The sequence below is a fragment of the Ursus arctos genome, unplaced genomic scaffold (genome assembly GCF_023065955.2).
Source record: "Ursus arctos isolate Adak ecotype North America unplaced genomic scaffold, UrsArc2.0 scaffold_14, whole genome shotgun sequence".
Classification (NCBI taxonomy): domain Eukaryota; kingdom Metazoa; phylum Chordata; class Mammalia; order Carnivora; family Ursidae; genus Ursus; species Ursus arctos.
This window is the reverse complement of record NW_026622808.1, coordinates 13,722,743-13,747,125: the sequence shown is the minus strand read 5'-3', so window position 1 is coordinate 13,747,125 and position 24,383 is coordinate 13,722,743. Positions and strand designations below refer to the sequence as shown.

Below are 24,383 nucleotides of genomic sequence, written 5' to 3'. Positions count from 1 at the left end.
TTCCCGCTCGAGAGGGGAAATCCGTCCTGATTTCCGGCCTCCATTCGGTCGCAGAGGTCAGTTGCCCTAACGACCAGCTCGCCCCCACCTCTAAGTTACGTCACTTCTCCCCGCGCCAGCCTCGATAATTAACGCGCCTGCGCAGAATAAAACCCAACCGGAGCCGCCTCCTTCCGCGCAGGCGTCGCGGCCGGGGGCGGGGCCGGGCAGCGCCGCGGTGCGCAGGCGCAGCCGTCGGTGGGTCGGCGTTCGGCCGCCTGAGAGGTGAGTCGTGGGGTGGCCGGCGCAGAGCCGGGTGGGCCTGGGGTCCGCGGTTCAGAGCTCCCGGGGCTCCAGGGCCCGTAAGGAGAGGTTGGTCTGGGGCTTGGGTCGCCGCGATCTGCTGGCTGCTGTGAGTGGGAGGCGCGAAGGGGAAACTGAGGCAGGGTGGCGTCGGGCAGGCCCTCGCCGGCCCTGCTGTACCTGCCCCGCACCCTAGGCCCGGGAAGTGCTGGTTCGCAGGCCCGTGGGTGGACAGCAGGAGGTGAAAGTGGCTCGCAGGCAGTGAGGGTGTCTTTTGCTGTCCGGAAACACAGTCCCGTTCGTGGGGCACAGGTCGGGGTCCTGTCCCAGCGCCGCCGCTCTCCACCTGGCCGGCCTCTTGGCTTCTCGAAGCCTCAGTTTCCCCCGCTGTAAAACGGGCGTCGTTACGGTTCCTGCCTGACTGGGTGGGGTGGGGGTCTTGGGAAGATTAAAGCCACAGGGCCTAGCGCAAAGTGAGAGCTTAATGGGGTCAGCGGTTGTTAGGTCTTTCACAGCTAGGGTCTGCTGTCGGTTGTGCTAGAGATGGGAAGGAGCTGGGACTGAGGACCAGCTCCACCTCCTCACTGGCTGTGTGAGCTTGGGCAGATCGCTTCCGTTTCTGAGCAGCGCTTTTTTTCTAAAACAGGGACCGTGGAAGACGTACTTCCTTGGCTCACTGTGAAGTTAAATAAGTAGAACGTTCTCTGCTCAGGTTCCTGCTGCTTGTTAAGAGTTTACTAGAGAGTGGCTAGTTTATTAGGTGTCAGAAAACGTGTGCAGTCTGCATCCCTTAGGCTGGAGGATGTCCCCATTTCCTTTGGTTTTCTATCTCTGATTGGTCTGTCTGCTTTTCTATCCCCAGACCAGTGGTTTTGTTGCCGTGGGGGACACAGGGCAATGTCTGGGGGTCATTTGTTGTTGCCACGACTGGGTGTGCTCCTGGCATCAAGTGGGTGGGGGCCAGGGATGCTGCCTGACACCCGACGGTGCCCAGGACTTCCTCACGGAGGACCGTCCACAGTGTCCACAGCGGGGAAGTTAAACCTTCCTCTAGGCCAGTGCTTCTTCACCAGCATGAACTGCGTGTGCACAAGGGCGTGGGTATGAACTCAAGAAATCACGTGCAGGTTTTGTGGGGAGAGGAAAGGGCACTTCGGAGTTTAGGCTCTGGAGTCCGACTGCGGGGCTCGAAATTCCTGGTTTGCATCTTCTAAGCTGGGTGACCTCGGGTAGCACCCCATCTTTCTGAGACTCAGTTTTTCCTTCTGTACAATGGGGATTGGCATAAACAACCCAGGGGCTCAGCTGACTGTGAGTAGGGGGCCAAATCCAGCTGCAGCCTGTTTCTGTAAATGAAGTTTTGTGGGAGCACTCCATCACGAAACCTATGACGGCTTTTGCACAAGAACAAAGTTGAGTGGTTTCCACAGAAGCCCCGTGGCCCTTTTCAGAAAATGATCACTGACCCCCCTCCATAAGCCATTGCATGGAGTGCACTGAGCTCGGGGCCTGGAAAGCACTTCGCACACCAGCAATTTCACCTGAGGTGTATTCTAGTTGAGTCTTTCAGGAAGAGTGAGCCACTGTAAATGGGGTTAAGCTCTGCCCCAGATTGCGACCTGTGGTCTGACTTTGATCCTACGTGTGTTTTGCCAAAGACCCAACACTAGCCCCTGTGGGAAATGCTCAGCAGGGGGGTTGAAGGAATAAAGGAAATTGTTGGTAGGTAGGACCCAAGGTTTGTTGTCTCTTCTGGTCTTCCAGAGAACTTGGTCAGGTGGCTCTGAATTTGACAGGGATCTAACATTTTCCCAAGACCATGTGGATCAGACACAGCTGAGTTGCTAGGGTTGAAAGGGAAGATGTCTGTCCAGTGCTTAGAGTCTGGGTGAGGGCGGGGGATGGATGACAGACAGTTTTAAAGCCTTCTGGGCTGGTGATAAGGCTGGTACTTGGACTTTGCCAGAAAAAAAGGGCATCTAGCTCTGTCTGAGATAACTTTGCAGCTCGGTGTTGAAGGGAATTAAGAGTTTCCAGATGGGTTGGAGGAAAGGCGAGCAGTGTGTTTGAGTGGAGCCAGTGAGGGTTTGGTGAAGGGCATCACATGCGCACTCACGAAGTTCCAAGGAGCTTTTGATGGTTTTGAAGCATGCAGAGCATTCTGGCAGCATTTTAGAAGAAAACAGGCTGCGGTGAGGGTTGTGGACTCAAGCCTTGGGACGGTCCTTGCTCGGACACTGGGGGTGTGCTAGGATGAGAGAGAGGATGAGGGCACTGGCCTGGCACACTGCTGTTTGTGAGCAGAGCTCCGGGCTCGGGATGGAGGCAGGCAGTCCTCAGCAGCGGGCGCTCCACCGCCCGGGTGGCGGGGGTAGTCAGGGGTCATTCGAGGGAGGCATGCCATTTTTTCCCTTTGACCAGTTCTGGGCAGGGAAATAAAAGAAGTAGAGGCTGTTTCTGTTTTTAAGTGAGGAAACGAAAAGGTGGACTGAGAGCCGGGAGAGAGTGTGAAGACCACCAGAGGAGCTGGCCCCAGGACCCCCACTCCACCCTCGCCAGGCTCGCCGGGCACCCTGTGTGGCCGGCACCTCGGTGCTGCTTTCTGAGAGCTCATAAAGCACTCACTGTTCAGAGAGTAGGCCTTCTCTGAGAATTCTGTCCGGCAGCCAAAACCCTACAAGTTGTGATTGTTCTGAAGGGTCCGGGTGCCTGGTAGGAGTCGAGGAAAAGTGCTGTCCTCGTGTTTTGCTGGGCCCAGCTTCGTGGAGAGCAGAAGGTGGTTCATCTCAAAAGCCGTGCGCGGAAGTAAGATTCGCAGACTGTCTCTCAAAGAAACAAGTTTCTGAGGCCCACCTGTGTCAGATGCCTTGCCGGCTCCTTCGGGACAGAGTCCTCTGCTGCAGGCTGAAACCCAGAATGTGCAAACAGGTTTCCAGAAAGCTGGCGGCGAGGTTCTTTGGCCAGAAAAGTCACTCGTGCTCATTTAGAGCCTTTACTTCTCCCACTTAGAGTCCAGGGGTTTTCTGCTGGGTAGTTCGGCCGTGTCTGAGGACATCTGTGGTGGTTACCACTGTGGAGGGTTCCTGGCATTGAAGGGGTGTGGCCAGGGATGCTGCGGAACCCCCACAGTGCTCAGGACGCCCCCATGGACAGTGACCTGCCCCTAATGTTAGGGCCAAGCAGGAGAGACCCTGCGCTGATTATTTGGAAAAATGTTGAGTCCCGTCCCTGCTCATGCTGGACCCCAGAGGAAATCCCCCGGGGTCAGAGGGTGCAAATCAGGGTGACTGCAGCGTCTGTGAGTCACCCCCTCTCTCCTTCCCACTCAGTGTGTATTTCAATGTGTGCAGCAAACCAGGACCTCAGGAGTCAGATGGTTCCAGAACACAGATACTCCTGGGGATCACTGGAACCCCCTGATCCAAGGGCTGTCACCCAGGGGAGATTGTGCCCCTTGCCTCAGGGCATACGGGACAGAGACCAGGGGTGGTGTTAACACTGCTCGGCACAGGACGGCTCCCGCCCCCCCACCAGCAACGAATGATCCAGCCCCTGATGTCAGTGGTGCCAAGGTAGAGAAACTCTGCGTCAAGTCATGAATTCTTGGAACAGCTGATAAGGACACCTCTGTTAACCCATTTTATAGAAGAGGACAGTGAGGGTATTGGCTGGGACTCTCAAATGGGACAGAGAGCATTCCTTAGCTTAGGGTGGGGAAGGTGATATGGAACACGCCTCAGGCAGAAATGGCTGGGCCTAAGACATGAGTCCAGGCCCGTGTCCTCCCAGGCAATCAGGCCTCCATGGCCTGTCACCCATATGCCAGACCCAGGGCAGGCTCCAGAGGCTCTGACTTCTTGACGGTGAATCGCCTTCGAGGGGCCGGCATTTGAGAAGACCAAGCGACAGACCAGGAGAAGCCCAGGAGGCAGGCAGTGAGAGCTGATGCCAGGGAGATCAGGCCAGAGTGCTTCAAGTCCACTGGGGGCAGGGGATCCTTGCATGCAGAAGCCCTGAGGCTCCAAGGGCTGGGGGCATGGGAAGGGCTGAAAGTATGCGAGAAAGGAGCAGGACTTGGTCTTTAGTTTTTTGAACCCTTGCCTCCATGAACCTCAGTAGTCTCATATACTGCTCCCCCACCCATCTTCACCACTCAGACCAGGAGAGCAGGAAACGTCTGCTGAAGACCAGATTTCCCTTCTCAGTCCAGTCTTAAGCGAGCGCCCATCAGCATCAGGACCAGCATTCGTTCCCTGGGAGGGAAGACCGAGCCCTGTCCTCCCGTACACACGTATGTGTGCACAAAGCCCGGTGTGAGTGACCCATGGGAGGGGAGGGGAACCGTGCTCAGAAGTGGTGCCTGGAACACATAGGTGGGGTGCAGGCACTTAAGGGACTTAAGAATGCAAGGTTCGTTCTCCACAGGCCGCTGCCCAAACGTGATCCTCTAGGCCTGACTTGGAACACAACATGCAAAGTGTCCTGGGATCGTACGTCTGAAGGGGAGGACCTCAGACTTTGAAAACAAAACAAAACATTTTCTAATTATAGTAAGAGACACAAAACAAAGTTTACCATCGTAACCATCTCTAAGTGCACAGCTCCGTGGCATGAAGCACACTAAACCCCGTCCTGCAGCCCCCCCCATCTCCAGAACGTTCCATCTCCCCACACAGAGACTCTGTCCCCAGGAAGCACGGACTCCCCAGCCCTGGCTCCCCCAGCTCCTCTCTGTCTGTGTGGATGGGACTTATCCGGGATCTCCTGGGAGTGGGGTCCTGCGGGATGTGTCCTTCTGGGTCTGGCTACTCTCGCTGAGCCCGGTGTCAGAGTCCCTTCCTGTGGCTGGATCATGTTCCAGTGTGTGGATGGACCGCACTGTTCACTCATTCGTCCGCGGACGGACGCTGGGGTCGTGTCTGCCTGTCTGCTGTCGTGAACAGTACTGCTGCCAGAACAAATGCCTAAAATGAGGACAGTTCGACACTCGGTCCGTTCTCCTTAGGTTCGGAGGTCAGCAGGCCGACTGGTTCGCTCTCTAGATCCTTGGGGAGCAGGACTCACCTTTTGGGGCTTTGCTTCCCTCAAAATGAGTGGGTTGTGGTGGTTGATCTCTGTGGGCCCCTCTTTCGCCCCTAAGGTCCTCTGGTCTGGGACTGGCCACTCGCCCCCAGGTGCGGGCCCATCCTGACCTCACACCTTCCAGTTCTAGGGAGGCTCTCCAGCCAGAGGCTCTTGCTGGCTAAGGGGTCGTTGTGTCCAGAGATGGGGAGCTCATTACCATCCTCAAGAGCTTTAGTTCCTTCACCAGCTTTATGGAACACGGGTGTTTTTGGTTTCTCCCTTATTTAAGATCGAGGTATAATTCACATACCTTAGAATTCAGTGCATTTTGGTATATTCACACTGCTGTGTAACTGCCCCTTTCTGTAAGTCCAGAACATTCCATCACCCCAAAAAGAAACTCTATGCCCATCGGCTGTCGTTCCCCACCCCTCCCCCAGCCCCCACGAACCCCCTTCCTGTCCATGGAGGAGCCAGTTCGGGACGTGTCACACACGTGGACTCACGCCGTGTGGCCTTCTGTGTCTCGTTCCCTCCCTTTGAGAAGCAGCTGTTGATGGACATAGATTCCCGTGAACCAGAGACCGCGCTCTCTGCACACGGCCAGCACCGAGTGTCTTGACTGCCCTTGCCCAGCGCCCCCCCCCCCCCGCTACTGGCACCATCTCTGTGGAGAGCCTGGGGCTGCATGATGGATGCTTCCATCGTGGCTGGTAACAGGTTCATGAGAATGTGGTCAAGAGGCCCACTCCTTGTTTTCTGTGGGGCACAGGCTGTTGCCCCACTGGAGGCGTTTTGGGGAGACCAAGGTGTTTTCTGCTGTGGGTTCTGGCTGCGCGGGTGGACTTGAGCAGCCTCGGGCCGGCCGCTCCTCACAGACCCCCATCCCCAGCCTGTTGCCTCTGTCAGCAGGAGCAGCCGTGGAGGTGTGGTGCAGAGGGGGTGCGACGGTGTTGTGCCCTGCCTGACCCATCATAGACCTTCAGGTAGCAGACCCTTCACGCCCAGAGTGTTCCCGACCAGGCCTCTCCCCTGGGCACTGCAGACGCTGGAGCCGGATCGTTCTGTGCTGTGTGGGCATGCTGGGAGCTGGGGGCTGAGCAGCAGGTCCTCACCGCCGATGCCGGGAGCACGATAGATGTGCCCAGACGTGGTCCACAGCCCCCGAGGCGTGATCGCTCCTGGCCTGGGAGTCCAGCACATAGCAGAGGGACCAAGAGAAGGCCCTTGGACAGCCTGGGAAGGGCTCCGTGCCTCTGGGGCCTTTTGGTCTACTCTGGGCCCCTCCCCTCCTGCCCCCACTCCATCTCCTGCTCCCCACCCCCACAATACTTGTCCAACCCCTTCATGTCCCTCGGGGGACTGAGAACCTGGAGAACCATCAGTTTGTTTTCTCAGTCTGAATGGAGAAGCGGATGGGACTGGGGTCTGGCTTGTGCTTAGCTAAAACTCGGGGTTCGTAGACCTGCAGGACTAGCACTTGCGGGGCGGCCCTCCACATCCCTGGGAGCCCCCATGTGCCATTGAGGCTGTGAAAGGGTGGTGACGGCCAAGGCCACGTGGCCTTCTTTAGAATAAGCAGGCAGGATGGCTGGGAGCATTCTTCCATCTGCCCACGGGAGCCTCAGTGTCTCATCTGTGAAACGGGGTCATAACTGTTTCTGCCTCACTTGTGCTTCAGGTAGAATTGGCTAGGGTGCTTAAAGTGGCTTCCCTGGGGCCAGGGCTGGTGCAGGCCTGGTGAGCCGGGGCCTAGTGGTCCGGGGGGGCCTGGAGAAGCAGGTGCCACGGGCACTGTCTCAGCAGCACCCGTGCCCCCCATCTGTGCTCCTCACGCCCTCGACTTGGGTCTGCAGATCCTAAAAACCCCGGGGCGTGGTCTCTTCCTGTCTCAAGATGGATAACAAGAAGCGCCTGGCCTACGCCATCATCCGGTTCCTGCACGACCAGCTCCGGCATGGGGGGCTCTCATCCGACGCCCAGGAGAGCTTGGAAGGTGCGTGTGGGTCCGCTGAGCTCCCTCCTTCCCATCACATGTAGCCAGCCCCCGTCACCGCAGGCCCAGCCTCCTGCGGGTGTTCTGGTACTGTCCCCAGTTTTCGTCGAGGGACATTTCCAGAACATTCTCCTCCACCACGCCATGGGTGCAACTCCACTGATCAGAGAAGAAAGGCTTTCTCTGAAAAGAAGGTGGAGCAGCCATGGCCCCCCTGGAAGCCACATGGGGCCAGGGGGGCAAGGAGCCCAGGCCGGACTGGCACTCAAGCGGCCCTCTGCCCAGACCCCACCACCAGCCCCTTGGTGTCCAGCTGGCTCAGCCTGCGGTGACACGGTGGGACGTGGTGTTTTGGCACCTGCCACGTGCCAGGCCTTTGACCTGGGTTTCTCGGGGGCAGGACTCCCTCTGAGCCCCAGAGTCCTAAAGTCTGGGCTGCGTTCAGAAGAAAATGCCTTTGTCCCCCCCACAGTTGCAATCCAGTGCCTGGAGACTGCTTTTGGGGTGACTGTGGAAGACCGCGACCTCGCTCTCCCTCAGACTCTTCCGGAAATATTTGAAGCGGCTGCTGTGGGCAAGGTGAGCCTCTGGGCTTCCCAGAGCAGAGGTAACAGCAAGAGCAGCCAGGGGCTCTGGGGCACCCGTGCACGACCCGCGTTCTCTCCCAGGCTTCCCACTGCGGAGCCGCGGTGCCCGGCTTGTGGACGGGGAAGTGGGGGGCTCGGCACCAGCCCCCCTGTCTGAGGGGCTCTCCCTCGGAGCTCAGCTGCCCTCGCGGGTGGTCCCTGAGCAGGAGGGAGGCGGCAGGCTTGCCCGCCGCCCCTTAAACAGCTCGTCTTTGCCTTGGGGCCAGGAGGCGCCGCAGGACCTAAGGAGCCCCGAGCAGGCTCCGCCTTCAGAGGAGGACTCGGCTGAGGCGGAGCGCCTCAAAACTGAAGGTGAGACAGGGCCGTCTGCACCCCCACCAGACACCGCCCCCACCTGGACTGCGGGCTGGCGGGCGGGCCCCCAGCGGTGCAGGGCGGTACTGCGAGGCTGCACACGGCACACGGCCTCGGGAGACAGGGCCGCTAAACACAGGTGTGCATGGCCCGTGGGAATGTGGGCAGGCCTGGCCGTGGAAGGCATTCTGACAGCCACACGTGGTCGCGTGGTGGGCACATGGCCCAGCCGCTCCCCTCCCAGGTGTGGGCCCAGGAGAAATGCAGGCGTGTGTCCACAGCAGCCAAAAGATAGAACAGCCCAAATGTCCATAAACTGGTAAATGTGACCTGTCCATGCTCTAGGATGTCCTCGGCTACAAACGGGCAAGGCGCTGACACACGCTGCCCTGGGGACAGACCCTGAGCCCCCAGTGCTCAGGGAGGGAACCAGACACAGAAGGCCCCATGGCATGTGCGTCCACATGTGTGCCACGTCCAGAGTAGGCTCCTCCACGGACACAGAAATGAGTTAGTGTGTGTCAGAGACTGGAGAGGGGATGGGGGATGACTGCTGAGAGGGTCAGCGCGGCTTTTTGGGGAAATATAGAATGTTCTGGAATTAGATCATGGTGGTGTGAATATTTAAAAACTGCTAAGTTGTAGAGTTTAAAAATGTGAGTTTTAGGTTATTTGAATTACATTTCACGAAACTTAGTTACTTCCAAAGGAAGGAGCAAAATTGACAGTGTTAGAGACATATGTCTCTAGATGTCACAACCAAAGCAGTGACAGTCATCACAGAGCACCGGCTCAGGCCAGAACCCACAGGATGCCAGATGCAAACCACATCCTCCACACCCCGCCCCCCCAAGCCCACATCTGAGTGTTGCAGCCTGCCCCCCAAAGTCGTCTCACCTTCAGAGAAAACCCCAGGAAAGCCGGGCCTAACGACTCAGAGCCCTCGGGCCCGACGGGAACAGCAGGGCGTATACTGTTTTTTCTTTCTCTTTAGGAAACGAGCAGATGAAAGTAGAGAACTTTGAAGCTGCCGTGCACTTCTATGGGAAAGCCATCGAGCTGAACCCGGCCAACGCGGTCTATTTCTGTAACAGGTACTGGCCGGGCGCGCACGGGAGAGGTGCTTGTCCTGTCGCTTAGGGGTTCAGCCAGAGCCCCAGATCAGCGGCCAGCGGCCAGCGTGCAGTCGAGCACAGCTGAGCGTGGCATTAAGATTAAAATCAGGGCAGGGGCGCCTGGGTGGCGCAGCGGTTGAGCGTCTGCCTTTGGCTCAGGGCGTGATCCCGGCGTTATGGGATCGAGCCCCACATCGGGCTCTTCTGCTATGAGCCTGCTTCTTCCTCTCCCACTCCCCCTGCTTGTATTCCCTCTCTCGCTGGCTGTCTCTATCTCTGTCAAATAAATAAAATCTTTAAAAAAAAAAAATTAAAATCAGGGCAGCATGCTGCACGGACGCGCAGCAGGGAAATAAGCCAGACCACGGGTGACGCTCTGGGCCCGCGTTCACGGCGGCGCCGCTGCTGGCCGTGAGGATCCCCACCTGCCCCGTCCTTCGGAAGGGGAAGCTGCCTCCGCTCTCCCGTGGCCTCCCAGGACGGACTGTTGTGCTAACGAGAGGGACTGAGCGGGACGTGGGATGCAGGGTTGCGCTTCAGGGCACAAGCCCCCAGAGCCGATGGTGGGTAGCCGAGGCCGGAGGAGGGGCCGCACGTCAGCCGCACTCCCACTGGGGTAGAACCGCTTGTCGTCTTCGTTGCTTTCTTTTGACTCTTCGGGGCAATAACACAAGCAGATTGGCAGCAGAGTTGCACGCGTAGTCCCGGGAATCCCACACGGCCTCCAGCTGCCCAGCCGCTCAGTGTTTCCTATCTGATGCCTTTCTGTGCCTCAAAACCTGGGAGAACTGCCAAGTGCAGTACTACAACCTGAAGCAGCCCGAGAAACCATCTCGCGTGAGAGGAGCCCCCTGAGAGCTTGCACAGGGGGCTCACAGTGGATCAGTTACCATCTAACGTCAGATGCTCCCTAACGTAGAATGGGCGCCGGCTCCCGACGGTGGGCAGAGCCCAGGTGCTGCGCCCGTGCACTCGGGGTTCAGATCCTGGTCCTGTCACAGCCAGGCGCTCTGCAGCATCGTTGCGCCAAGCTGCGCTGCCTCCTGCCTCAGTTTCCCCAGGAGGCTGTCTCCTGTCGCAGCCCCCAGCACAGGTGCTCCGCAGACAGAAGCCCTTGGCAACCCTGTGTCCCATCCCCTTCCCCCGCCTGACCGATGGGGACGCTGAGGCTCCTCCTTGGCAGCGAGCAAGCCCCCCAGCTCTGCCTGCCCTGCTTTGTTTCCCCAGAGCCGCGGCCTACAGCAAACTCGGGAACTACACTGGGGCTGTGCAGGACTGTGAGCGAGCCATCTGCATAGACCCGTCCTACAGCAAAGCCTATGGCAGGATGGGGTGAGTGCCCTGGGGGCCGGGAGGGGCCACGGCAGCTCTGCCTTCCTGGACCGCCCCACCACCTGCCAGACGTCTGGCTGTTTGCTTTCGTCCTGATCCTAGTCTAAACGGGAGTCAGGGCTCGGCCCCACTCACATGTCCTAAATCTGGGCCTCCCCTCCTTCCAACCCAGCTGCTGTAAATCAGGGCTCCCAGCGCTCGCTCTCCTGTGCTCCAGCGGTTTGCTGGAGGTACACTTGTGCGCACCAGTTCACCGCAGAGGACGCAGATGAAGAGCTCCGCAGGGCGGGGTCCAGGAGGGTCCCCGGGCGGGAGCTCTGTCTCCCTAGAGTGGGACGTGATGCCTTCAGCAATGGGGACTTTCTCCACATCTCGTTCAGTTTTGCAGCCTGCTGTCCAGCCTTCTCTCCTCCCAGAGGTTTGGGGTCACGAGGTTCCCCCTCACATGCCAGATTTGTTCTTCCTGGCCACCAGCCCCATCCTGAGTCACCTCATGGGCGTAAACTCGGGTGCGATCAAAGGGGCTCATTAGGAATACCAGGAGATGCCTGTGACTTGGGGAGTTTGGCGTTTTAGGAATTCTGGGTCAAGAACAGGCAGCCACATCTGACCACCCTGCCCTCTGCCTCTGTGGCCCTCCTCTGGGCCTTCAAGCCCGTTGTGTGGATCCCTCTGGGGCGGCAGCCCGTGTGCCTTTGAATTCTTTTCATACACCCACCCTCTCAGCCCCCACGGCCCTGCATGCCGTCCCCACCATCCCCACCAGACGCTAGGCCACGGCGACCACCGGAGTGGTTTTGGAGTGGCGGGCAGCCTCCCAGGCCCTCTCCCCACACGCCGGTGTCTCTCCCCCAGCCTCGCGCTCTCCAGTTTGAACAAGCACACTGAAGCCGTGGCCTACTACAAAAAGGCCTTGGAGCTGGATCCTGATAACGAGACCTATAAGTCGAACCTCAAGATAGCCGAGCTGAAGTTGAGAGAGACGCCGAGTCCCGTGAGTGGCCCCGGGGAAGGGAGCAGGAGGGAACGGGAATGTGGGCCAGTTTCTTTACCAGGGTTTCCATGGGAAGGAACGGGTAAGGCAGGGGGTGCAGGCCTAGGACAGGCTAGGTGAGTGCTCTCAGCAGAGTCTGGGCTGGGGGCCGACTCTAGCTGTCGGAGACCTGGCTCTGGGGCGGTCAGGGCAGGGGGTGGTGGCCCGGAGTGTGAGAGCCTGATGGAGGAGGGCTGGGGGTGTGGGCGGTGGACTGGTGGACATTGGTCACCTCTGAGGGCCCTGCAGGCTCCGCGGGGGCCCAAGATGTCAGAGCGTTACACGGTACTTTCCTAAGTGATCGATACTGTGACGCGTGCCTTTGACAAAGCAGCGTGTGGCCGCGAGGCCTGGATGCTGGCTTGAGAGGGTGTCGGAGCCCTATGCCTGTTAGGGTTTCCGCTGCCTCCCTGTGGGATCTTCTGCGTCTGTGCCAGGGGCCAGTGTCATGGTCCTGCGATCACTCACCAGGGTTCTTCTCACCCCCACAGACAGGAGGTGTCGGCAGCTTTGACATCGCCGGCCTGCTCAACAACCCCAGCTTCATGAGCATGGTAACCTGCGCTCCCATCTCCCACGGGGTCCAGGCCCACCACCCAGGCCTGCGTCCGCCTGCCACGGGCCTGGGCTGCCCGGCCTGGGCCCTGCCGACACTGGGCTGGCCGTTCTCTGAGGGCGGGACCGGGGCGCCGTGTGGGCCGAGGAGCATCCCCAGCCCCACCGCCTCGACGCCAGGAGCTCCTCCTGTGTGACAGCCACAGATGTCCCCAGGCACTGCCCCAAGTGAGACCCCTCCATACTGAGCACAAAGGACCCACGATTCTGCCTCCTGCTTCCCAGAGAGGCGGCACCCCCTCCCCAGCTCACTCTCCTCCTCGCGCTGTGGCAGCACAGCGCACCTGCTGCCCGAGGTTCGGGTGGATGCCCCCGAGGCGGCAGTGCCACCTTCCGATGCCAGAGGCTTAATGCCGGAAGTGCTAGTCTGTGCCGGGCTGGCCCCGCACACGAGTGTCCACTGACCGCAGGCTACACGGCTGGCTCACGGGGCCTCAGGCCAGGGTCTTCACGTGTTGGGAAGAGAGAAATCCCCAACCCTCTGGCAGAAATGCCTTTAGGGCAACAAGGAGCGTCTTGCCTCCTGAGTCGGCACACAGGGGAGTCGGCACACAGGGCGGCTGGCCGGGCTCCGCCCCGGGGCTGGGGGCACAAGCCCTCGGAGGACGGGAGGGTTCAGCCCGGCAGTGGTCACACCTCGACCTCCTGCACGTGGGGGCGGCTGGATTTTGTAATCTTGTTAGCGGACAGCCACGCTGCGTCGATGGCAATGCGGGGTGGTGGTCAGGGCAGAGACTGGCCTGTGGAGCCGAGAACCTGACCTCCGGTGTCTCACAGAGGTTAGCCGGGCCCCCGTGAGCCACGCCGGGTGGGCCCTCTTCAGCGCCCCGCTTGGCCGCTTCCTAAAATGGGTCCTGAGGAGGGACAAGACCCAAACAGGATGATCAAAGTGGTAAACCGTGTCGGGGAAGGGCGTCGACCTGGCCTGGTGCGCGTGCCGGGAGAGCTGAGGGCGCTCACGGTGGAGTGTTGCGGTCTGAAGATGGGTGTGGGCGCTTGCGGTGTCTGATGACGTGTTCTTTTCTTCAGGCATCAAACCTAATGAACAATCCCCAAGTTCAGCAGCTGTAAGTGACACCATCTTTCTTTGGGACTTGGGGTTAGATTTCTTTTTTTATCGTGACAAGATGCATATAATGTAAAATTTGCCCATTTTAACCATTTTAGGGTTTACAGTGCAGTGGCATTAGGTATATTTACCTGCACAGCCATCACCACCATCTAACTCCAGAACATTCCATCACCCCAAAAAGAGTCCCTGTGCCCATTAGAGACACTTTCCAGTCCCCAGCCCCCACAAGCCCCCTCCCCGTCCACGGAAGAGCCTGTTCTGGACATGTCACACACGTGGACTCACACCACATGGCCTTCTGTGTCAGGTTCCCTCCCTGAGCGTCATGGGCTCAGTTCTGGGTCCACACCCAGGAGCGGAATTGCTGGGTCACATGGTGATTCTCTGTAACTTGGTGAAGACTGTGGTCAGATCTTAAAGCAGAGTTTCTCATCGACAGCACTGCTGACCGGGGTGGCGACACTGTGGGGGCCGGCCAGCATCCCCAGGCATGGCCGTGTGTCCCCTGGTTGAGGACTTCTGTCTTTAAGCCAAGAACAGGCTGTTCCCGAGTGAGCTGCTGGAGCTCAGAGCAGTTGCCATCAGAGAGAGGGGTGGGCTGGGCCAGGGCAGCCCTGGGCCCCAGAGGGGCTGCCGGACAGTAACACAGGGCAGCCCGTGTGGGTGAAACAGCAGAGCCTGGTGGGAATGGGCAGGCTGGGCTGGCTGTCACGCCGTGGGCTCTCCTTGCAGCATGTCCGGGATGATTTCGGGCGGCCACAACCCCCTGGGGACTCCCGGCACCAGCCCCTCACAGAACGACCTGGCCAGTCTCATCCAGGCGTGAGTAGACCTGCTCAGTGGGGCTCAGGTGGGGTGGGGGCCCACCCGTGAGCGTAAGAGCGGGGGCACTGTGTCCCTGGGCGCTCCGTCGGACCCCGCGTCCTCCAGGGAGTGGTCGCGCTGCCTGTGGGGGGCGTGCGCCTAGGAAGGGCCAGGAGGGGCCTGGGCCTCCTGGTTGAGCCGGGGCCTGCCTCCCCTGCAGTGGCCAGCAGTTTGCCCAGCAGATGCAGCAGCAGAACCCAGAGTTGATAGAACAGCTCCGAAGTCAGATCCGAAGTCGGACCCCCAGTGCCAGCAATGACGACCAGCAGGAGTGACTGCCCACGTGAGTCCCTGTGGGCCGTGAGCGGGGGAGAGCCCCTATTTGATGGCCCTGCGTCCACAGGGTTGGGAGGGTCTCCGTGGTGGGGGGTGTCTGGGATCATCAGACCCCTTTCCACGTGTTTCCACTCGGGTCTTGTTCCTTCCCGGTGGCCATCTGTGGGTGGACTCGTCACCTGAGTGGGGTTTGTGTGGACGAGGGCTGAGCCCCCACGGCTCCCTGGCGGTGCTGTGGCCTGAGCGCCAGTAGTCCGCGTTTGTGCAGAAAACCCTCGGGCAGCCACAGCGGTGGCCAGTGAGGTCCCCGGGAGGGAGGCCGACAGGCCCGCGCTGCCTCACACTGCAAGCCCGGGGTTCGCCTTGTGTGTGCGTGCGCGTGTGTGTGTTTGCCAGAAGCAGCTGTTAAGGCAGGATTGCTGGAAACAGACTGGGGGCCCGGTGGCCATGTCTGGCTCGGGGGCCACCCCCAGGGCCCCAAGACTCATCCTTTGCCCATAGATGTGCTTCCTGGCATGGGGCTTTCCCACCCGGCAGTCCCGGGCCTCGTTGTCCTCCTTTCTCCTTTGACCGTGATTTTCTGTTAAAAATTTCAAAGGACCGGGGGTGCCTGGGTAGCGCAGTCGTTAAGCGTCTGCCTTCGGCTCAGGGCGTGATCCTGGCGTTCCGGGATCGAGTCCCACATCAGGCTCCTCTGCTGGGAGCCTGCTTCTCCCTCCCACACTCCCCCTGCTTGTGTTCCCTCTCTTGCTGGCTGTTTCTATGTCAAATAAATAAATAAAATCTTAAAAAAAAAAATTTTCAAAGGACGGGACGCCTGGCTGGCTCAGACCCTGGAGGGTGTGACTCTTGATCTTGGGGTCGAGAGTTCGAGCCCCACGTTGGGAATACAGATTACTAAAAAAAAATAGTTTAAAAAGTTTAAAAAATTTTTTAAAAGCCAGAAACACTGAGGAACAGGGAAAACAGCTTTGATCTCTCCACCTGCAGCAATGAATGTCAATTATTTGGGCACATTTTTCTTTTTTCTTTTCTTTTTTTTTTTAAAGCACTCTTAAAGGAAAAAACGAAACCTAGTTGAGACCGGTTTTGCATTTGTTATATGTCTTAACCTTATCTGCAAAACACCTTCGCCAGCATTTCCGTATCTTCAGCCCCAGAGCCTGCAGCGACGTTCTACGTCTGCGCTAACGCCGCCCGGGTGCCGCCCAGCCTGTGAACGGGGCTGCCTGGGCCGTGGCCTGACTTGCCACCCTCGTGTCTTCTCCCCCCAGCCCTCCCAGTGCCACCAGCTCCTTCCCACCGACTGGAAGCCGTCTCGCATTTTGCCGTCTTCTCCCCTTGGACCATCCAAGAGAGAAAAAGAAACAGAAATTGGACCTGCATGTTAAGATGGATTTTTATTACTCCTTCGCCCTCCCCTCCCTGTTTGTAGTTTCCCACGGCCCCCAGACCCTTCTCGAAACAGAGCCAGCAAGCCGTGAACGCAGACCAGCACTGATCTCTCCCAGCCCCCTGAAAACCCAGTCGTGAAAGTGTTTTCTAGACTGTTCCGGGGCGGGGGTCGTCCCCAAGCCACTCTCCAGGAAGCAAACAATTTTGTGTCAAGCCACGTCGGGGACACCCATGGCTCCCAGAGCCCCTTTCTGCAGCCCCCGCGGTCTGTTTTCAGAGGAGATGGGAGAAGCCACTTCTGAGTCGACCTTGGCCTCTCCCGGCCGCGCTCTTCTCGGATGAGCTCACTGCCAGCCGCGGTCTGGGCGCCAGTGGCCACCCTGCCCCTCGGACCGCAGGTTTTCGTGTGAGGAGCTCTTCGGACGCATTTTCCTAAAAGACGATTTCCGTGACCTTGCACCCCAGTTGGGAGCAGGGGGCGGGACCGTCCCGGGGTACACAGGACCAGGTACTGGGACTTTTCTTCCAGTCGAGCATTTTGATGGACATGTGTCTCATCTCTGATACTCCTATCCCAGTACTCATGACCGACAGACCCCAAGGGGCCGATCATGACCTTACAGCCTGCCCCCGGCTGGGTGTCCAGCCTACTGCCCTCTGTCCACAGGCTATCCTACCAGCCATTATGTCTGGGTCCTTGCAGGCTCGTCTGTCCTGTTCAGGGCTGGGGGGCCGGCGGGGTCCCTGGTGCCCCTCACCTTGGCCTGACATTGCCACACAGCCACCAGAGCTGCTTCCCGGGAGGCAGGCATGCCAGTTGTGGCCAGGCAGCCTGCCCAGGACACAAGGCCACTGCGGATATCCCCACGGCCTCTACTGGGGCAGGATGGGGGGGGAGGGCAGGTCTGCGAGCACCAGTGTTGGCATCGGATCATGTGGGGCTCCCTGGTGGTCCGGGCCATCTGCAAGGTAGACCCAGTACCGTGTGTGTTGTAGGTAACTAGTAGGAAGACGGGCCACTGCCGGCCACCCGCAGTCCGACCCACGTCTGGCAAGATGGGTCCTAATTTGAGTGCTAGCCATGGTGACAAGAAAACGTGTGGGGAATAAATAGACATCACGACCTCTGCTCCGCTCTGCCTTGACCTCTCGCGCCACCCCTGCTCCCTTGCCCCAAGCTTCCAGAAACCCCCAGCCTGGAGCTCCCACCTCGGGCACACCCAGGGTGTCAGTCACATTGACAGCTGATATGATGCAACTGGAAGCCGTTCCCACATCGGGGGTCACGGATGATTCCAGAAACTGCAAACCTCCAGGCTGCTCCTGTGTTTTGCCTCTCCCACACCTTGGTTTCCCATCACACTCAGTCCAGGGGCCATGCTGCACTCCAGGCCTTTTGGGCAGAGCTGTGAGGGCACCTCCACTCTCCCTGGGGGAACCCGCAGGGCCTCCCTTTGCACCTGCTGCAGGTGAGGGAGGTGGCCCCAGGCGGCCTGCGTGTGAGGGCCGCCTGCTCCCTTCATTGGTGGGGAAACGAGTCCCAGGGTTGGGGCTGTCCCAGGGACGGTGAGAGCCAGGCCGGCCTTGTCTCTCAGGCACGTGGGGCTCCTTAGCAGGCTCACTGGCAGTCCTGATTCTGGGGGCATCTGTGACTGTCATGACCGGGTGCTCCTGGCGTCGAGTGGGTGGGGGTCGGGGATGTGGCTCAGCCCCTGCAGGCCCAGTCTCTGCTTTCTCTTGAATTTGCGAGTTCGCTCAGTCAGCCCCCTGTCGGTTCTGCACTTGGCACGAGCCTGCGTCATGCTGATGGACCTGTTTGGAGAGCCGCACCCAGAGGTACTGGGGGGCACGGGGGCATGAGCCCTGTGTTCCAGAAACCACTACCTGGGCGGTTTAGGTCTCCCAGATCCTCTCACTCCTTCCATCCTGTGTGTCCATCGCTGAGCAGCCCTGCAGAGCTTCTGCCCCACACCCGACCAAAGTGTTCAGGAAAGAGCCAGAACTTTCCCTTGGAGCCACTGGCAGAGTGGGAAGAAGGGAAGAAAAGATGTAGCTGTCAACGTCTCATCCCAGAAGCTGGCGGCTTCTCCATGTGACTTGACAAGACGTGTGTCATGGGTAATTACTCCGCGATCCCACACAAGGTGGAAATAGGATCTTTCTGAATATTCCTGTCAGAGGTGCGTGGAGGGGAAGGAAAAACAGCAATTACACAGAGTTAGCATAAGTCGTGACTCGGAGAAAGCTTCCACGAGTAGGTTGAGCCTTGAGAGGCAGGGCAGCTGCCGGCACCATAGATGGAATCAAGGGGTCTGTGCTCTGTCCCCACGCCCTCCGTGTGCAGTCGCCGGGCGCTGGACCTCGAGCGTCCCCCACCACCACCGGACTAAGTCCCAGGATGCCGAGGAAGGAACAAAGCAAGGGCTCTCGCCCATGGTCAGTTATGCCCCCAGGGGACTGAGCTGTGTCAGGGGACATGGGATGTCACAGCCAGAGGGGCTCCTGGCATCATGAGGGCCAGCGATGCTGCTGAGCCCCCCACTACGCCCACCCAGCAGTGTTGCCAGCACCCGGTAGGCCCTAGAAAAATGTCAGATCGACAGATGTCCTAACCCGCTCGAGCACCCGCTCCGGAGGGCTCCTGTCTCTGCAGCAGAGACTTTGCCCCAAGCCAGGTAACCTGAAACCCCACCCCGCCTTGGCCTTCCCAGCACGCCCCCTCCACCCCCACCCCTCCATCTTGAAAACGACCATTTGGAAGTGGCCCTCGTAGGAGAGACGCGGGGACCGCCAGGTGGCGCAGCGGCGCCCTGGCCTCCCGGACACCCCGTGTCCGGCGGCATCAGGACCAGAGAGAACAAGGCTCCATCTAACCCTGAAGCCACCGGGCTCGAGCCTAGAAACGGCCATGGTCCTAGGGGTCAGGCTGCTTTTAGAGCTGGCCCTCCTTTCAGAATCGTAAGTCGTAGCTGGGACGTTGGGCTCGGCGCTGCGCTGCCAGAGGGCCACCATCCTGGGGCCAGAGAATGCGAATCCCCTCCGGGGTGAGAGCCACTGATTCTGCGCTGCGTGTGGCTGTTGGAAGCGCATGTAGACTGGGGGAGGGGGTTGCATGCGTCCCTCCCTCGTTACTGTGCTGTGCTGCTTAGACTCTTCATCAAAGCCTAGATACATACGTGTGCGGGCACAGGTTATGAGCAAACGGCTGGATGGATTTCCGCAAGGGCAGCAGGCCCCTGTCGTTGGCACCGGACCAAGAACAGCCCCCCCCCCCCCCGCACCCTCATCATGCCCCCACTCTCGTTACTACCTTAAAAGGGAACACTGCCCCAATGCTTGGTGCCATGGCTTAGTTGTGCCTGGTTTTGATATGGATAAGATGGACTCTAAGGGGAAAAAGGTAAAATTATAAAAATCATAGAAGAAAATTTAGAATATGATTTGGAGTAGACAGATTTTCTTAAAGGGAACACAACACTCTGATAGTTAATTTTACGTATCTGTGTGCACGGTACCCAGATATTTGGTCAAACACTAGTCTAGATGTGTGTGGGAAGGTTTTTTTTTTTTTAAAGATTTTATTTATTTATTTGACAGAGATAGAGACAGCCAGCGAGAGAGGGAACACAAGCAGGGGGAGTGGGAGAGGAAGAAGCAGGCTCATAACGGAGGAGCCTGATGTGGGACTCGATCCCAGAACGCCGGGATCACGCCCTGAGCCGAAGGGAGGCGCTTAACCGCTGTGCCACCCAGGCGGCCCGGGAAGGTATTTTTCTAGATGAGAGTAACATTTAAATTAGTCGGCTTCAAGTGGAATGTTTGTCCCTCCTTAATGCAGGTGGGCCTCGCCTAAACAGTTGAAGGCATTCAGAGAAAAGACAGGTCCCTCGAGGAAATGCTCCTCAAGGGTGTCAGCCCCTGGATGGCCTTGGGACTTGAGCTACATTGTCAGCTCTTGCTTGGGTCTCCAGCCTGCCTGAGTGGATGAGGCCATTTGCAATATATATTTGACAAAAATATAAAGTACTCCTACAAATCCATGAGAAAAATAGAACCCAATTTTTTTTTAAGATTTTATTTATTTATGTGACAGACAGCCAGCGAGAGAGAGAACATAGCAGGGGAGTGGGAGGGGAAGAAGAAGGCTCCCAGCGGAGGAGCCCGATGTGGGACTTGATCCCAGAACGCCTGGATCATGCCCTGAGCCGAAGGCAGACGCTTAACGACTGCACTACCCAGGTGCCCAGAACCCAAGTTTTTAAAGAGTTTTTTAAAAAAAAACATTTTATTTATTCATTTGACAGAGCACAAGCAAGGTAGTGGCAGGCAGAGGGAGAAGAGGAAGCAGGCTCCCCGATGAGCAGGGAGCCCGAGGCAGGACTCGATCCCAGGACCCTTGAGATCATGCCCTGAGTCATGAAGCAGACGCTTCACCGACAGACCCCCAGGTGCCCCAACCCAATTTTTTATTATTTTATTTTATTTTAAAGATTTTATTTATTCGACAGAGAGACAGCCAGCGAGAGAGGGAACACAAGCAAAGGGAGTGGGAGAGGAAGAAGCAGGCTACTAGCCGAGGAGCCTGATGCGGGGCTCGAACCCAGAACACCGGGATCACGCCCTGAGCCAAAGGCAGATGCTTAACGACTGCACCACCCAGGCGCCCCCCAACCCAATTTTTTAAATGGGCAAAACACTCAGGCCTTTGCAAAAAAAACCAGGATATGCAGTTAGCCAGTAAGTATATGCAAAGAGGCTCAATTTCCTTAGGAAATTGTACACAGATTAGAAATCTGAGGAACACTATGCAAATAGGCTCAATTTCCTTAGGAAATTGTACACAGATTAGAAATCTGAGGAACACTATTAAAACCGTGATGTAAGGCAAATATCCCAGAGTGGTTAGGAGGAACAGACAGAGCAAGTGCCGTTCATTACAGAATGCATCCGGGGCTCCAAGAGCACCCCAGGTGTGGGATGTGCCGGAATGACCCCAGGGCTCAGCAGACGGTCGTCCCCATGGCTGTGGTTTATACAGAGAGAGGATAGGAAGCAACATGAGCTCAGGGCAGAGGGGTGGGGGTGGGGGCGGGGATGCCAGGCACGAGCTTCCAGAGTCCTCTCCCGGGGTGCCCCACAGGACTCACTTAGTTCCCCAAATGAGACGGGACTGCGTGTGTGAGGTGTGGTGTCCAGGCGGCTGGCAGAGACCCAGCACCGGGTTCTCTGCGGGGGTCGGTCTCACGGGCTCCTCTGTCTGGCTCGGGCCAGGACCCCCAACTCCTGGAGGGGAGCAAGTGCTCAGCACGAACCCCATGTCTGCACAGACGGTTCAGGGACCCAAGCCCCCTAGTAGTGAGGAGGGCAGAAGCCCCTGGAGTCTGGTTCCCAGATGCCACTGAGGGTCTGCCTTGCAAGCCAGCCTTTCCCAGGACAGCAGTCTCCAGCTGCTGTGTTAACTCTTCTTAAGCACCGAAGGGGAAAAGTCGGCTGTGTTAAGTCCTAAAACCAAGTGTTTGCATCCCCCCCCCCCCCGATGTACGATTACCAGCTGTGGACGTACGCCCAACAGCAACACGTGTGAATGGCCACCCAGAGGCACGTAGAGGCGTGTTCGGAGCAGTGCCCTAAGGAAGACCAACACCAGAAACTACCCACATGAGCCACCGTGCAGAATGCTAGATGCTGGGGAGTGAGGCGGGAAGGGGCAGGAGGGAACGCAGGGGTGCGGGTCGTGGTCGCTGTGGACTGTGAGGGTGGTTTCACAGGTATATTACACATACATCAAAACTCACCAAGTTGCATACTTTAAATGTGTGCCATTCCTTGTATGTCAATTATCCTTCAATAAAGCTGTTAAAATGGCTTTACTTCCTATTTCCGTAATGTTTGTTCCCCTCTTGTATTTGTCCTCCTGCGAATCGCCTGCTCGTCTCCCTTCCCGTTTTTATTCTAGGATTTTGTTCTCCATCAAGCGCTCTGTCTTCTCGTTTCTTAAGCCCATTCATAGTGTCTTCCACGAGAAGAGATTTTTGAAGTAGACAATGCAGTCAGATGCATCAGTTTTTCCCTAGAGTACCCTGAAGATATTTGCTCATACCTAGGTCCTGGGGCCTAGGAAACTTTCAAAAATATGTCCTTCTCCGGCCAGCCTCATCCTCTAAGTAACTATGAACAAATACTGCGCATCATGAATCCTTGTATAGGAAGGTGTCACCCTGCGGGCATTCACCTGGTGTACACTGATTATAAGCAATCTTTTGTTGTCGTTGTGAATTATGGAAACCAGGGAGAGACGATACGATAATAAATTGTGTAATAGTAATGAACAGCCACCCCATATTGTCTGCCTGCAATGAGGAAGAGCAGAAATCGGCAGGAAGTGCGAAGACCTCATAGACATCTGGTACTTCGCCTCTGCAAAGCCCAGCTCAGTCTTCCCGCCCCTCCCACATCTGCACCTCCTCCAATCTTTCCTATTTGAGTGAACAACGCCAGCATCCATCTAACTGCTCAAACCAGAGAACTAGAAGTCACCCAGAGACCTCCTACTCCTGCAACCCACCCAGACAAACCAGTCCCACGTCCTGTCAACTCACCCTCCGTCCTTGCTGCTCCCTCTCCCCTGCCAGCGCCCTTATCTAAACTAGTGCCAGTCCTTGCCCAAATGACTCTTAACCAGTCTCCTGCTTCCCCACAATTCAGTCTCAACTCAGACGTTAGAGTCACCTTCAGAGATAAATTGGATCACAAGCCTCACCTAAGTGCTTAACAGCCTTCACTGAATTGCGCCGCATTCACGGTACAACTCAAAGCCCTTAACGTGGTCTGTGGGACTGTCCCTAATCTCTCCCCTCCCTGTTGCTCACTAACATTCAGCAAGCCCAGGCTTGCAGGTCCTCCAACATGGCGGCTCTTTTCTACTGTTACATCAACTACACTCTGCTGCCCCTACTTCTCACCAGTTTCCTTGGTTAATTTGCACACAAAACTCTCTTGTCTTCATAGAGTTTCACACAGTCTGGGTCCTCGGCTCAGGGTCTCTCAAAGTGTACAATCAAGGTGCCCACTGGGCAGCAGTCATCTGAAGGCAGGCCTGGGACAGGACCCCCTTCCAAGACCACTCATGTTGTCGTTGGCAGGATTCAGCTCCTCGTAGGCTCTTGCACCTAAGGCCTTAGTCTCTTGCTGACTATTGGCTGGAGGTCAACCTCAGTTCCTTGCAGTATGGGCCTCTCCAACATCTCAGCTTCCTTCCTCAAGGCAGGCAGAAGTTGTACTAGGAAGACAGAAGTCAGTATTGTGTAACCTAATCCGGGAAATGACATCCCAATACTTTGCCGTATTCTATTTGTTAGAATCGAGTCATCAGGGGCAGCCCACCCTCAAGGAGAGGGAATCACACAAAGGCATGACTACTAGGATATGGGGACCATGTGGGACCATCTTAGAACTCTACCTACTGCAGTATGCTATTATTTCATTAATACTTGTCTCTCATACTAGAAGAACTGTGAGGACATGGAGTTTGTTTTTTACTCCATTAATTTAAAGAATGTTCAAATTGTGGTGAGATATACACAAATTTAAATTTACCATTTTAACAACTTTTTTAAAAGATTTTATTTATTTATTTGACAGAGACAGAGACAGCTAGTGAGCGAGGGAACACAAGCAGGGGGAGTGGGAGAGGAAGAAGCAGGCTCATAGCGGAGGAGCCTGATGTGGGGCTCGATCCCATAACTCCGGGATCACGCCCTGAGCTGAAGGCAGATGCTTAACTGCTGTGCCACCCAGGCACCCCCCATTTTAACAACTTTAAGTGCACAGCTCAGCGGCATGAAGCACACTCACACTCTTGTGCAAACACCCCCAACCCCCGTCTCCAGAACGTTCTGTCTCCCCACACGGAGACTCTGTCCCCAGGAAGCACAGACACCCCACCCCCTGCCCCAGGCCTGGCTCCCACCAGCTCCTCTCTGTCCGTGTGGACGGGACTCCTCTGGGGACCTCCTGGAAGTGGGGTCCTGCGGGATGTGTCCTTCTGGGTCTGGCTGCTTTCGCTGAGCCCAGTGTCCTCAGTCCATCCACACTGTATCATCCCTACTTTATTCTTAGCAGCTCTCTCCATGCCTGGCCCGTTGTAGGCTGACAGTAAGGTTTTAGTTAACAAATGAATACAGTCTTCTTCATAACTCTGGTTGCTTTTACAGGGCATGGAACAAGATTTTTTTTTTTATGTTACCTTCTCTCTGTCAAAAAAATAAAATCAACAATTTTCATTCTTCATCTTACTTGACCGATTGGCAGCTTTGATACAATAACCCAATGATTGTGTTAAAATACATTGGATCGGTCATATCTCTGATCTAAACTCTGCAATTTCTCCCTATTTCCC

The 24,383-nt window shown here is 57.2% G+C and overlaps 1 protein-coding gene across 4 annotated transcripts; it reads left to right on the top strand.

Moving 5' to 3' along the window:
• The first annotated feature begins 172 nt into the window (after positions 1-172).
• SGTA (small glutamine rich tetratricopeptide repeat co-chaperone alpha) lies at positions 173-17,108 on the top strand. 4 transcript variants are annotated; one of them, XM_026481026.4, is made up of 13 exons: positions 3,635-3,854; positions 4,440-4,573; positions 7,203-7,342; positions 7,815-7,921; positions 8,196-8,280; positions 9,278-9,377; positions 10,626-10,730; positions 11,586-11,724; positions 12,255-12,317; positions 13,408-13,445; positions 14,183-14,272; positions 14,475-14,597; positions 15,865-17,108. In XM_026481026.4, exons 3-12 carry the CDS (start codon positions 7,243-7,245, stop codon positions 14,587-14,589), a joined length of 942 nt encoding a protein of 313 aa, XP_026336811.1. In that variant the 5' UTR covers positions 3,635-3,854; positions 4,440-4,573; positions 7,203-7,242; the 3' UTR covers positions 14,590-14,597; positions 15,865-17,108. The 4 variants fall into 4 exon arrangements, with proteins under 4 accessions (XP_026336810.1, XP_048082968.1, XP_026336812.1 ...); XM_026481025.4 differs by lacking the exons at positions 3,635-3,854; positions 4,440-4,573 and adding an exon at positions 173-264; XM_048227011.2 differs by lacking the exons at positions 3,635-3,854; positions 4,440-4,573 and adding an exon at positions 173-264 and having other exon boundaries at positions 15,640-17,108.
• Positions 17,109-24,383: the final 7,275 nt, after the last annotated feature.

Coding starts and splice junctions, on each gene's coding strand:
- SGTA (XM_026481025.4), top strand. CDS start 7,243: ATGGATAACAAGAAGCGCCTGGCCTACGCCATCATCCGGTTCCTGCAC. Junction 7,922..8,195: donor AAGCGGCTGCTGTGGGCAAG/GTGAGCCTCTGG, acceptor CCTTGGGGCCAG/GAGGCGCCGCAGGACCTAAG. Junction 9,378..10,625: donor GCGGTCTATTTCTGTAACAG/GTACTGGCCGGG, acceptor TTGTTTCCCCAG/AGCCGCGGCCTACAGCAAAC.